Here is a 13,732-nt window from a genome sequence, read left to right as displayed (position 1 = left end):
CTGGAATGCTACCCTTGCTCGGAGTTCATCAACCTTGTTGTCAAGAGACTGGACATTAGCGAGTAGTATGCTAGGGAGTGGCACGCGATGTGCCCGTATCCGGAGCCTGACCAGAAGAACGCTTCGTTTGCCCCTTTTACGGCGTCGTTGTTTTGGGTCGCCAGCTGGGATCCGATCCATTGTCCTGGGTGGAAGGCAAAACACAGGATCCGCTTCGGGAGTCATATTCCTGGTCGTAATGATGGTGAGTTGACGTTGCTCTTATATTCAGTAGTTCCTCCCGACTGTATGTAATGAAACCTAAGATTACCTGGGGTACCAATGTAAGAAATAACACGTAAAAAAAACAAAATACTGCATAGTTTCCTAGGAACTCGAAGCGAGGCGGCATTCTCTGTCGGCGCTGGGAGTACTCTAGACTATATAGGGTGTTTGTTAATATAAGATTATATAGGGTGTTTAGTGTAATAGACTATATAGGGTGTTTGTTAGCATAATAGACTATATAGGGTGTTTGTTAGTGTAATGGACTATATAGGGTATTTGTTAGTGTAATAGACTATATAGGGTGTTTGTAATAGACCATATAGGGTGTTTGTAATAGACCATATAGGGTGTTTGTTAGTGTAATAGACTATATAGGGTGTTTGTTAGTGTAATAGACAATATAGGGTGTTTGTTAGTGTAATAGACAATATAGGGTGTTTGTTAAGTGTAATAGACTATATAGGGTGTTTGTTAGTGTAATAGACTATACAGGGTGTTTGTTAGTGTAATAGACTATAGTGTCTTTGTTAGCGTAATAGACTACAGGGTGTTTTTGAGCGTAATAGACAATATAGGGTGTTTGCTAGTGTAATAGACTATATAGGGTGTTTGTTAGTGTAATAGACTATTTAGGGTGTTTTCTAGTGTAATAGACTATTTAGGGTGTTTTCTAGTGTAATAGACTATATAGGGTGTTTGCTAGTGTAATAGACTATATAGGGTGTTTGTTAGTGTAATAGACTATTTAGGGTGTTTGTTAGTGTAATAGACTATTTAGGGTGTTTGCTAGTGTAATAGACTATATAGGGTGTTTGCTAGTGTAATAGACTATATAGGGTGTTTGTTAGTGTAATAGACCATACAGGGTGTTTGTTAGTGTAATAGACTATATAGGGTGTTTGTTAGTGTAATAGACTATATAGGGCTGTTTGGAGATTAGTGTAATAGAAATTTAACATATCTGATTCAGGGTGTCTTGTTGAGTGTAATAGACTAAAATCAGGTGTGTTTGCTAGTGTAATAGACTATAGATCTCCAGGGTGTTAGCATAACAGACTATTTTGGGTCTTTTGTTAGTGTAATAGACTATATAGGGTGTTTGCAAGTGTAATAGACTATATAGGGTGTTTGCTAGTGTAATAGACTATTTAGGGTGTTTGCTAGTGTAATAGACTATTTAGGGTGTTTGCTAGTGTAATAGACTATATAGGGTGTTTGTTAGTGTAATAGACTACAGGGTGTTTGTTAGCGTAATAGAGTATATAGAGTGTTTGCAAGTGTAATAGAGTATGGAGCAGGGCTGCCCAACCCTCTTCCTGGAGATCTACTGTCCTGTAGGTTTTCATTCCAACCCAAATTTAACATATCTGATTCAGCTAGGTAAGGTCTTGTTGAGCAGCTAACAAGTAAAATCAGGTGTGTTAAATTAGGGTTGGACTGAAAACCCTCAGGACTGTAGATCTCCAGGAAGAGTGTTGTGCAGCCCTGCTATAGGGTGTTTGTTAGTGTAATATACAACAGGATGTTTGTTAGTGTAATAGACTATATAGGGTGTTTGTTAGTGCAATAGACTATATAGGGTGTTTGTTAGTGTAATAGACTACAAGGTGTTTGTTAGTATAATAGACTACAAGGTGTTTGTTAGTATAATAGACTACAAGGTGTTTGTTAGTATAATAGACTACAAGGTGTTTGTTAGTATAATAGACTACAAGGTGTTTGTTAGTATAATAGACTATGGGTATATTTAGGAAGGGTATATCGGTTATAAAGCGCTGTTGGGTGTATGCATCACAGGGTGAGATAAGATGTCTGCTGAGTCTCAATGAAAGTCAGAATGAAAAGTTCCATTTTGTGTTTACTAAATATAAACAAGTTTTAAATACACCATATGAAAACCACACATGCACGTCTCAACAAAAGAATCAGCATGAAGTTGATAAACTGCCTACATTTTCTAATTAACAGCGTTGGGGGAAGTAATTAAATAGACATTTGTGAACATCATATAACCTACACAGTACAAACACAATATATAACAGACCTTTTAGGCTTATATATGCCTTATTTTTCACACAATGTCCGGATGCAATATTCTACCCAGGAATATTCAACACTGAATGAAATCGGTTACTCTTGTTCTTCCAAATTCATCTGTGGATATTTCCTGCTGACAACACTGACAATTCATCTTTGTCTTTAATGTAGAGTTTGATCTAAACTAAATAATCTATGAATAGGAATGGTTTTTATTTAGTGGTATGGTTTTTCTGCTGGTGTATCCTGAGGTAGCTCCTCTCTGAGAACCTCTTCCCACAGTGCGTACAGGCGAACGGCCTTTCTCCCGTGTGAACCTTCAGGTGCCTCTTCAGGCTGCTAGCCTGGGTGAAGCGGATATGACACTGGGGGCAGCTGTAGGGTTTCTCCCCTGTGTGGACCCTGTGGTGCCTTTTCAGGTCACCAGCCTGTGTGAAGCGCATGTGACACTGGGTACAGCTGAAGGGTTTCACCCTTGTGTGGACCCTCTGGTGGATCTCCACTGTCTGGGGGCAGCTGAAGCCTTTGTTACAGAACATGCAGAGGAACTGTTTCTCTTTACTATTGCCTGATATAGCCTTGTCGTTTGAGTTCAATACCTGATCGAAAAGGACGCGGCCGTGTGAATTGGAAGGCCCCATTGGTGTGGACACTGGGTCGGGATCCCTGGGCGAGTGTAAAGGGGAATGGGTCACGACATTTGGATTTGTCTCTAAGCTTTCCCTGTAATCTAAGAAACCTCTGCCCTGTGAGTGTCCGTCTCCTAGTTGACTATCTGCATTCCATGTGGGAGGAACGTCCCCTTCCACTTTCACAGTCACTTCATCTATGACCAGACCCTCCCCTTTTTTATCTAGGCCCCCTTCTGAGTATACACTACTACTGTACCAGTCCCCTCTAGACAGATCAGTTTGTATCTCTAATCCCAAGGATATGTTGCCAGGGTCCATCTCTGTAGTGTAATAAGACAGATCATTGCCAGTCTCTAATGCGTCTCCTGAGTCCAGATGTGAATGAACCGTCCTCAGGCTTGGGTTACCGTAAAGTAAAGACTCTGAGCTGGAAGCAGGACGACAGCCCAGTGGCCCCAGCCCCAGTCTCTCTGGGTCTGATCTGTGGTCAGATTCTGTGTGTAAAAGCCTTTGTGTTAAAGTTAAATTCTCGGTGTCCGTCTCTGACTTGAGGACGGCGTTCGGCGTTCCACTGACCTCCGTGATGTTGCATCGGGTCCTGGGCTGGGGGGCGGGGGCAAGGTCCTCCGTGGCTACAGGGGGTGCCACTACAGCCGCTGCTCCAGTCTGGATGTCTCTGCTGTGTTGTGGGTCCTCCTCTCCTTCAGACTTCTCCTGCTTGACCAGCGATGATCCTTCAGGACCTGCAGCCTCTGCATCTGCAGACTGACAAGAGGTTATTATTCATGAGTAGGTTTGGAAGGGATGTAACTATTTAACCAAAACGCATCGGTCCCAGTTTAAATGTTTCAGATACAACTGCATTGGTCCGCGGATCCCAAACCGATCCAAATGTAGCACGCTTCGGTCAGAAAGTCCATTCAAACATTATGAAGCGCTGATTCACTAACATGTTACTTTATTTCTACCTTACCATACCTCATCTTTTGTCACAACTAATGCTTCCTCTATTCAGTGTCAAACTAAGAATATACCTGTGTCGACAGTCATTGGTCGACAAGTCAGCTTGCATGCCGAACAACCCCAGGAAATATCAGTAGCCTAGTTAAGCTGCTGAAATAGGGGCCCACAATAGATTTTTAGATGGTTCAGGTTCACCATCAGCAATACGTTTTGGTGTTTTGCTTCGAACAATCAGTGTATATGGTAATTTTTAGATATACAGGGTAAAGTTCATCATTTCAGATTGAGGACAGCAATCTGGCGCACTGCATGGCCAAAACGGGAGGAGAAAAGAAGCTCACTAAACTTCCAAACAGTCAAAACCCTTTGTTTTTGAGATGGGGGTGAAATCCAAAGTTGTGCTTCTATTCATTGGCGATGTCATAGATAATTTTTTAACAATCAATATTGATACATTACGAGCTCCAACACTTTAACTGCAAACATGACAAGTTAATTAGTGGGTGATGGTGATTTCAGAACCAAAGTGGGGACACAAAAACACATAGGCTACATTGACCCCCTAATCAGATAGTGGTACAGACCTAGACTCCCATTTGGTTCAGATCATGTGCCTAGTACATACGTAATAGACATACAGTTAAAATCGGAAGTTTACTTACACTTAGGATGGAATCATTAAAACTCGCTTTTCATCCACTCCACAAATTTCTTGTTAACAAACTATAGTTTTAGCAAGTCGGTTAGGACGTCTATTTTGTGCATGCAAGTCCTTTTTCCAACAATTGTTTACATACATTTTTTTCACTTAGAATTCATTGTATCACAATTCCAGTGGGTCGGAAGTTTACATACACTAAGTTGACTGTACCTTTAAACAGCTTGGAAAATTCCAGAAAATTATGTCATGGCTTTAAAAGATTCTGATAGGCTAATTGACATAATTTGAATCAATTGGAGGTGAATCTGTGGATGTATTTCAAGGCCTACCATCAAACTCAGTGCCTATTTGCTCGACATCATGGGAAAATCAAAAGAAATCAGCCAAGACCTCAGAAAAAAAAATTGTAGACATCCACAAGTCTGGTTCATCCTTGGGAGCAATTTCCAAATACCTGAAGGTACCACGTTCATCTGTACAAACAATAGTACGCAAGTATAAACACCATGGGACCACGCAGCCATCATACCGCTCAGGAAGGAGAGCGTTCTGTCTCCTAGAGAAGAATGCACTTTGGTGCGAAAAGTACAAATCAATCTCAGAACAACAGCGAAGTACCTTGTGAAGATGCTGGAGGAAACAGGTACAAAAGTATCTATATCCACAGTAAAACAAGTCCTACATTGACATAACCTGAAAGGCCGCTCAGCAAGGAAGAAGCCACTGCTCCAAAACCGCCATAACAAAAGCCAGACTACGGTTTGCAACTGCACATGGGGACAAAGATTGTAATTTTTGGAGAAATGTCCTCTGGTCTGATGAAACAAAAATAGGTCTGTTTGGCCATAATGACCATTGTTATGTTTGGAGGAAAAAGGGGGAGGCTTGCAAGCCAAAGAACACTATCCCAACCATGAAGCACGGGGGTGGCAGCATCATGATGTGGGGGTGCTTTTCTGCAGGAGGGACTGGTGCACTTCACAAAAAAAAGATGGCATCATGAGGATGGAAAATGATGTGGATATATTGAAGCAACATCTCAAGACATCAGTCCCCAATGGTTCTTCCAAATGGACAATGACCCCAAGCATACTTTCAAAGTTGTGGCAAAATGGCTTACGGACAACAAAGTCAAGGTATTGGAGTGGCTATCATAAAGCCCTGACCTCAATCCCATAGAAAATTTGTGGGCAGAACTGAAAAAGTGTGTGCGAGCAAGGAGGCCTACAAACCTGACTGTTACACCAGCTCTGTCAGGAGGAATGGGACAAAATTCATCCAACTTATTGGGAAGCTTGTGGAAGGCTACCCGAAACGTTTGACCCAAGTTAAAAAATTTAAAGCCAATGCTACCAAATACTAATTGAGTGTATGTAAACTTCTGACCCACTGGGAATGTGATAAAAGCTTAAATAAATCACTCTACTATTATTATGACATTTCACATTCTTAAAATAAAGTGGTGATCCTAACTGACCTAAGACAGGGAAGTTTTACTAGGATTAAATGTTAGGAATTGTAAAAAACTGAGTTGTATGTAAACTTCCGACTGTAAAATCCACAGAAGATGATGACTCAACAAGGAGAGATTACTAGAAACCAACTAGTTTTCCCCTTGTATCTGTGGATTCATTGTTAGAGTAGAGAACACATTTTCTGTGACTCAATGTGGGTCGATATATTTATATCCCAGGACAAATTAGCTAGCAACAGCAAGATAGCTAGCTAAAAGTCCATGAATGTTTCATATGTGTTGTGGTGGAAATTCAATACCAGGGACACCTGAAGTCAATCTTAACATGAATAACTCTTTTTATCAGCAAGCTGGAGAGGTTACAACAAACCCGTTCAAGTCTATAAGAAGCTCCGTTGGGGCGGTCCCAGCAGTTGTCTTATATGGCAACGCACAGACAAGTTATATTTGCATGATTTTACATAATTAATTCATCACTACCGGTGACTCGCACATGTGACGGACCAATGCTCTCTCTCTCTCTCCAAGTTGAAATCTTGAAACAGATACCTCGGTTGTTCCCATAGCAATATTCTGGGCATACTGCCAAGTTGAGGAACAGTAATGAGGGTTCCGCCATACATGATCAGTCAGTCACCTGCATGAACCTTTCTAATTAGTTATTAGAAAGTAGCATTGATTCGATACATAAACATAACATTTCCCTCACCGAGTAACAACTGGTACCCAAATGAATATAGTTGGTTCAGAGTTCACTTTGATATTTCAACCTGCGTGTCCTGATCGTGTCTGGTGTGGATAGACAAAATCAACATGCGCGCGATGGCGCACACCTGTGGCTGGTGTCGTCAGCATGCAAGATTTGGATAACAATGTCATAGGGAAGTCTCACAAGCTCCCCATTGGCAGATAAATAAGGATGCACATGTAAGAAAGTGAATAGCCTTTCTGAAATAAACAGGACGCATTTGATTTACAAAGTAACTTTTTTTTTTTAATGCAACACTATAACACTAACCTCTATCATGATAATGTGCTGGGTTGAGGTTCCACTCTCCTCATCAACAGTGATTGGTTGGTCATCTCTCCATTTATTGTGTCCCGCTGGCTTAACAAAGCTCCTGTGGCCTCCAGTGAGATGTCCTTCACCTGAGAGAGTGATTGGGGGAAAGTGGAGGTTGAGTTAGCTACTGTCAATGCTCAAAGCTATATTGTACACTCTTGATAATGTCTATAATTGGCAAGGATGCAAGGTAACACTTCTCATAACTTCTTGATATACTATTTATTGATTGATGTATTATGTTCCATGCCTCACATTGTTTTCAATGAGTAAATAACAGGAAATGTAGTAAATCAATCTGGTTAGGATATAATATTGTTTCTTTACGCAAGATATCTAGTTAAGTAATCTGGGGAATTATTACATACATACACATACATTACACCCAATTCTGGTTAACCATATATAGTATGTGGGTAACAAATCTAAAGTCACACATGCGCAGAGCGGAACGGGGCGACAGGCCTCGTCATTCTGCAAAAATTTAACGTTACCTCTTGCCATTCCTCTGTATCGGTCGAAGATCTTGATGCTTCTTGGACTGGCGAGGACGCGCTCGCGTGACACCTTCAATTCCAGTAGCTGTAGTTTCCTCCGCAATGCCCTGTTCTCTTTCTGGCTTTGAGTTATTTCCAAACGAAACACTGCATAGTCGTCGTCTACGACTTTACAGATCTCTGCCACGGCTGCATTCGCTAGCACCTCCATGATGGAGGCTATTTGAGTGTGAAAAACCATACAGTTATCCATTGTTAGCTACGCAGCTAGCTAGCTAGCGTTACCGAGATAACATCTATCAAGCAAGTCTCGTCTCAAACGCGAAATCACTACATTAACCACTACATGGGGTATGTATATTATGTTATATTGTTAAATTATTCATATTTTCAGTTCCAGGTTGTTAATAAACGTCTAAAGTAAAACTCTTAACTGTGAAAACGTTATTGGTCACTGTTTACGCCAGCGCCTTGTCACGACACAAAGAAAGTACTTCCGGGTCACGGATTTTGGAAATATTTCTAAATAAAAGTTTCCCATGTACTAGTAAAGTATCAACAACCTGTACTAATTCATGATATGTGAAATAGTAATTGTCTAAACATTAACCATGATTCAAATTTGTTCATATTTAAGTGATATTTTCATTACATTGAGGTTTTAAACATGTTCCAATGTCAAATAAATCCCTCCAATGCAATACACTATACATTATATACATATAGGCTTTTAGAGATAACTATTCTAGGTGCTGAAGTAAAAGTGAGGTTGGGGTTACTCACTGGTGTCCGTAGAAGCTATATGGTGTCATTTCATGGGGGACTGAGGTGTATACTGTATGTCCAGCAACACTTTCAACTCCACCCACACCGTTGGTCCCAATGCAATACACTATAGGCCTTCAATTACATATTGGCTTATAGAGACAACTTCTAGCTGCCAAAGTAAAAGTGGGGTTGGGATTACTCACTAAAGCATACTTTAGTAACTGTAACTGTAGTTGCAGTGCAGTAAAACTGCAGTTCAACCACCGCAAACTGCAATTATTGCTGGGTCCAAAACGGCAGTTATGAAACTGCAATGTTGTTTTGTAAGGAATTAATTGGGTTGAAAATGATGGGAAATGTGCACAATTATCCAAATGTTATACTAGTTATCATACAAAGAATAATTAAAAGTATTTATATGAGATATTATGTGATTTATTTGTTTTTTCCAGTCTAAATGCTCAACAATGTTTTTGTTGTTGTTGTGTGTGTAATTTATTGCAGAATTGCCTGTACGTTGTGTCGCAGTAAAAGGGGGGGTTCCATTCTACTCAGGAGCTCTTGTTTCCAAATCCACAGAGTTTACACCCAGAGGAGTGTTTCTGCTCATTTTGTGGCTTTTAAAGTGTGGTCAATCAGCTTAAATCCAATCGTTTTTTCATATTCATATAGTGTATATATATATAGTGCATATAGCACTGGTTGTGTACAGCTTAATATCTAGTCGCTCTGGATAAGAGCGTCTGCTAAATGACTTAAATGTAAATGTATGTTCAATATGAAAAAAACTATTGGATTTAAGCTGATTGGCCACATTGTTTCAAATGACAAGTTAATGAGGGGTTTGTGGTTAATTACCCTTGTAAACAGAAAGGTCATTCCATATGATTTTAATCACTTTTTGACCACACCCCTTTTGATTTGAATGAAACTTTCTATACATGTTTGCCCATGGTAGTAGTGGTCAGAAAGTGACATTCTAGGAACAGAATGCCAAAACATTCACGAGATAGAGCTGCCCCTTTTTGCATACCCCACCATACCATGAGACATCCATATCTTCATCACTGGAAAAGATTATTGTTGGGTTTGATATAATTTAAAAGCTTGAAAACAGGGTTGTCAAACTATTTTGAAGTAAATGTTTTTTAAATAAAAAATCTAAAGTACTGTATCTAACAACACAAACTTAGATTTGTTTCATTTATTTTCGCATATGTTGTAGTTTAGACCCTAATTTACATCCTCTGAGGTGTATGTGTTGTGTCCGCCATCAGTTGAGACACAACATACATACTCTTGAATACAGGGTTTGGCGTTATTTCAATCATATAAATATAAATCATAGAATGGGCCTATCCCTTCAGACCACTGCAATTTAGCTGGTACACCATTGATATTGAAATTGATATTTTAAATTCCAATTCCTACTTACAAAGATGGCTGCCGGTCCACCCACTGAATATCAACTTAAATGGAAATGTCTATTCTATTATCTATAGTCCTATGATATCAATAGGTTTCATATGGAAGATTGACAGTCATTTAACTGATCTCTCATTCAAGTCAACATTCTCTGATATGTGGACCTCCAACCATGTTTGTGGTACCATTTGAAAGTAGAAATTTCAATGTTATTCCCATTTTAGTACATTAATCAGCCAAAACATGACACCCACCATGTTTTCAAGAGTGTGCTGTGTCTCAACCGATGACGGGCATAAACACAAACATCTCAGATTATGTCAAATATGGTCAAAAGCTGCAACATATGTAAAAAAAAATGTTTAATTTGTTTTTAGATAATTGACATTAAAGTTCTGTTTTTTTTTAAATTAAACTTTAATTTCAGGAAATTATCAAATAGTTTGACAATCCTGTATGCAAGCTTTTAAAATATTAAATTCAATTGTTTATCTTTCCCAGTGAGGAAGACATTGATCTCATGGTATGATGAGGTATGCCAAATGGGACAACTTTGAGCACCTCCCTCTCCTGATGTTCTGGCGATCAGGTCCAAAATGTTACTTCCTGACCACTTCTACCATGGGCAAATATGTATTGAAATTTTAGTTTGAATCAAAAGGAGAGTGGGCAAAAAGTGATTGAAATCAAATGGCATGACCCAGAAGTGAACATGTTGTACACTGACTCAGTTTGAAGACCAGAACGTCTGGAATATCAACTACAGGTTCAATATTTCACCTCAGTCATCACCTGAAGGTAACTTATAGGCCATTTGCTGCAAACAGCTTGAGGTCAAGGACTGTAGACTAAACACAGTGACACGGTGACATACATCCGTATAAATACAGCCAAAGTCAATTATTGGGTGGCAAAGTTTGCTACAGCCATGTGAGATTCATAACAATAATACACATTGTGCCTGTGCTTAACTCTATTCCGTTTCTCTTTTATCCTGAAAAACCCCCCATACACATATCATGCAACCACCACTATGCTTGAAAATATGGAGAGTGGTACTCATTGTAATACAGATAATTGTATGTGTAGGGTAGAGGTGAGGTAGTTGTTCAGAAATCGTGTTAAACACTATATTATTGCACACAGTGAGTCCATGCAACTTATGTGACATGTTAAGCAAATTCTTGCTCCTGAACAAATGGGTTGAATACTTATTGACTCAAGACATTTCAGCTCTTCATTTTTAATCAATTTGTAAACATTTTGAAAAACATAATTCCACTTTGACATTATGGGGTTTTGTGTGTAGGCCAGTAACACAACTCATCTACATTTAATCCATTTTAAATTCAGACTGTAACACAACAAAATGTGGAAAAAGTCAAGGGGTGTGAATACTTTCTGAAGGCACTGTGTGTAATGGTTGTGGTGGAGTCTCTGTCCCTCACGGTTGGGTTCTGACTCAGGAATGGCTCCTGATGCATTGTCCTGGTTCAAGATTTGTGACCATCCGTCTCAGAGGTCCAGTCTCTCCCGCCAGTAACACTGGATATCAGCAGCTCTTCATGGACTGCAGACTGCAAACAAAGGTTGTAAGGAAAAGCATAACGGTTTATAAAATAAACCCTTTGCTTTACCCACAAACATGGCATATTATTACATGTTAACCACAGTCAAGCCCATCTCTAACACTGGGATTCAAGTACTTAACAATATGGAGCCAACACTGTCTCTACAATGATACAAAAATAACCAAGTCTGTCAGAACAGCAATTTAGTATTTCATTTCAACAAAACGGCATTACAAATCACATTTATTGCAGAAAACGATAAGTGAAAAGAAGAATAACTTCTCACTATGGTAACACTTTTCCTTTTGAGTAAATGTGGTACTCTCGCTTTGATAAAATACATTTGAGAATACTTTAAAAAAGGTTCAACATTACATAACACACAGCTTCACTACTTCATGTCAAGTAAACATTAATTAAGGCACTATCATTATCTCACTATAAACACCAGTCTCTAAAGGGATAAAGTTTGTCACATCTTCAGTGAAGCATTTTTACAGACACCATCACACCAACCATCACCATATCTACTCTGCCTCATCATACTCATTATTTCCTCAGTTCACCTCATCTAGTTCCCTATACATCCAAAACCAACATAATTAACTACAAACGAATTAGTACTATATTACATGCTGTGCATACAGGCACAGCCTTTCTCCCTTATGGACCTTCAGGTGCATCTTCAGCTGGTGCTGGTGGGAGAACCTCTTCTCACACTGGTGGCAGCTGTATAGTTTCTCCCCTGTGTGGACCCTCTGGTGGATCTCAGCCTGTTTGGGGAAACTGAAGGTTTTCCTACAGAATGAACACAGGAAGCGCTTCTCTTTGGCGCTGCCAACTTTACTGTTTACATCTCTACTACTGTCATTTGTCATGGGCTTGTGTAGCCATTTAGTCTTCAGGCATCGTCTGAGGACAGATTTAACATTAGGAGAGTGTGAGGAGGACGAAGGACAGGAGAGTGTCTGTGTTGTCTCAGGGTCCATGTTCCAGTTGATAGATCCTATAGAAGGCAGGCACCTGTTAGGGGGTTAACCTGAGGTGGCATCAGTCTCTCTGAATCACAATTATAGGAGCAGGGCGGAACATCTCTAGCCAAATCTTTTCTCTCCTGCCGTATACTGTCCCCACAGACTACCCTGTTGTCATGGAGACTAAGTTAGTTTGTCGTTTTGTGTTCGACTGTTTGTTTCTAGTTGTGGTTAACAGTTGAGGATGCTGTCCCATCCACTGACCTCCACTATGTTGCCTTTGTTCCTGGCTTGCTCAGTGATGTCGTCCCACGGGCCCAATGGAATTTGAGTCAATTACCTGGTCAAGTTCATAAATTATGTGTGTTTTAGTATGTAAACATAAGTTGAATTGATTTAATTTTATGAATGAAGAGAAAATAAAAGCCAGATCCATCACCATTCCCATTGAAGATCTATTACTGTATGGAGGCTATATGTCTTTCTCTCTTACCTTGCTCCCCCATCTTTAGTCCACTCAGCAGGTCAATGCTCTTTGGTCCATCCTCTTTTCTCCTCTTTGACCAGCAACAGATCAGGCTTCCCATCCTCCATGTCTACTGACTGTAAGAGATACAGAGTGAGAGGATGTTGGATCAAGAAATCTGATATGAGCACCCTGCTATGGAGAATCTTCTGATTGGGCAATAAGGTACTGCTATTAATACTATGCAAACATTTTAGTAGATTTGATTACTTGACACTCTTCAATGGTTTGATAATTCAAAGACATGGTCCCACACTTAAGACAAAATCCATCAAGATCTGGGCCCGTATCCACAAAGAGTCTCAGTGTAGAAGTTCTGATTGAGGATCAGGTCCCCACCGATCTACATAGTGTGGTGGAAATTCTACCTTGAACTAATAATGAAGAGGCAAAATCAATAATCAATTACTGTTATTAAAAACGCATTATAATGAGGAGGCTGGTTGCACCACCCACGCAGGTGAGGTGGAGTGAGAGCCTCCTGTACAAAGAATACAGGAGCATTTATATAGTCAAGCTACCCCATGCAAGCATCTGCAAAACACGTGACCCTGTGTATGTGTGTGTGAGGGGAGACAACTGGGTGAAAAGGTTGCCTCAGTCTGTCACAACTGAGTGAGGACAATACGGTCCAGAATGACAAGAAGTCACTCCAGACATACTTAAGCTAAGAGTAGCTCAACGATTCCCCCAAGTTTGGCAAGCAAGCACCTTTGACTGTCGGCCCAGATGATGTATGGTCACCTGGTCTCACACACAAAGCATGAGTCTCTCGCCCAGAAACAGGCTCCAAACAGAACAATAGCTCTATGACTTGTGTGCAGAAGATAACACTTTTCCCTGTCTCCAGTTCAGCTAAGAGGAACCAGTTAGT

The 13,732-nt window shown here is 40.0% G+C and overlaps 1 protein-coding gene and 1 long non-coding RNA gene across 2 annotated transcripts in view; both read right to left on the bottom strand.

The window, feature by feature from the left end:
- Positions 1-8,138, bottom strand: part of LOC124001628 (zinc finger protein 8-like) — a 43,062-nt gene extending 34,924 nt beyond the window's left edge. The window contains exons 1-3 of the mRNA XM_046308595.1: positions 7,592-8,138; positions 7,053-7,183; positions 3,513-3,701 (exon numbers count right to left, since the gene is read on the bottom strand). Coding sequence (XP_046164551.1) covers positions 3,513-3,701; positions 7,053-7,183; positions 7,592-7,847 — 576 coding nt within the window. The 5' untranslated portion in view covers positions 7,848-8,138. The remainder of the gene's footprint in view (positions 1-3,512; positions 3,702-7,052; positions 7,184-7,591) is intronic.
- A 2,940-nt stretch (positions 8,139-11,078) lies between these two features.
- The window catches only part of LOC124001681, a 3,124-nt gene continuing 470 nt past the window's right edge, over positions 11,079-13,732 (bottom strand). Inside the window, exons 2-3 of the long non-coding RNA XR_006832832.1 lie at positions 12,826-12,935; positions 11,079-12,672 (exon numbers count right to left, since the gene is read on the bottom strand). This is a non-coding gene — a long non-coding RNA (uncharacterized LOC124001681). The remainder of the gene's footprint in view (positions 12,673-12,825; positions 12,936-13,732) is intronic.

This window comes from Oncorhynchus gorbuscha, linkage group LG17 (genome assembly GCF_021184085.1).
Source record: "Oncorhynchus gorbuscha isolate QuinsamMale2020 ecotype Even-year linkage group LG17, OgorEven_v1.0, whole genome shotgun sequence".
Lineage (NCBI taxonomy): Eukaryota > Metazoa > Chordata > Actinopteri > Salmoniformes > Salmonidae > Oncorhynchus > Oncorhynchus gorbuscha.
Note: the sequence above shows the minus strand (reverse complement) of the source record. Positions and strands in the feature narration are given on the sequence as shown.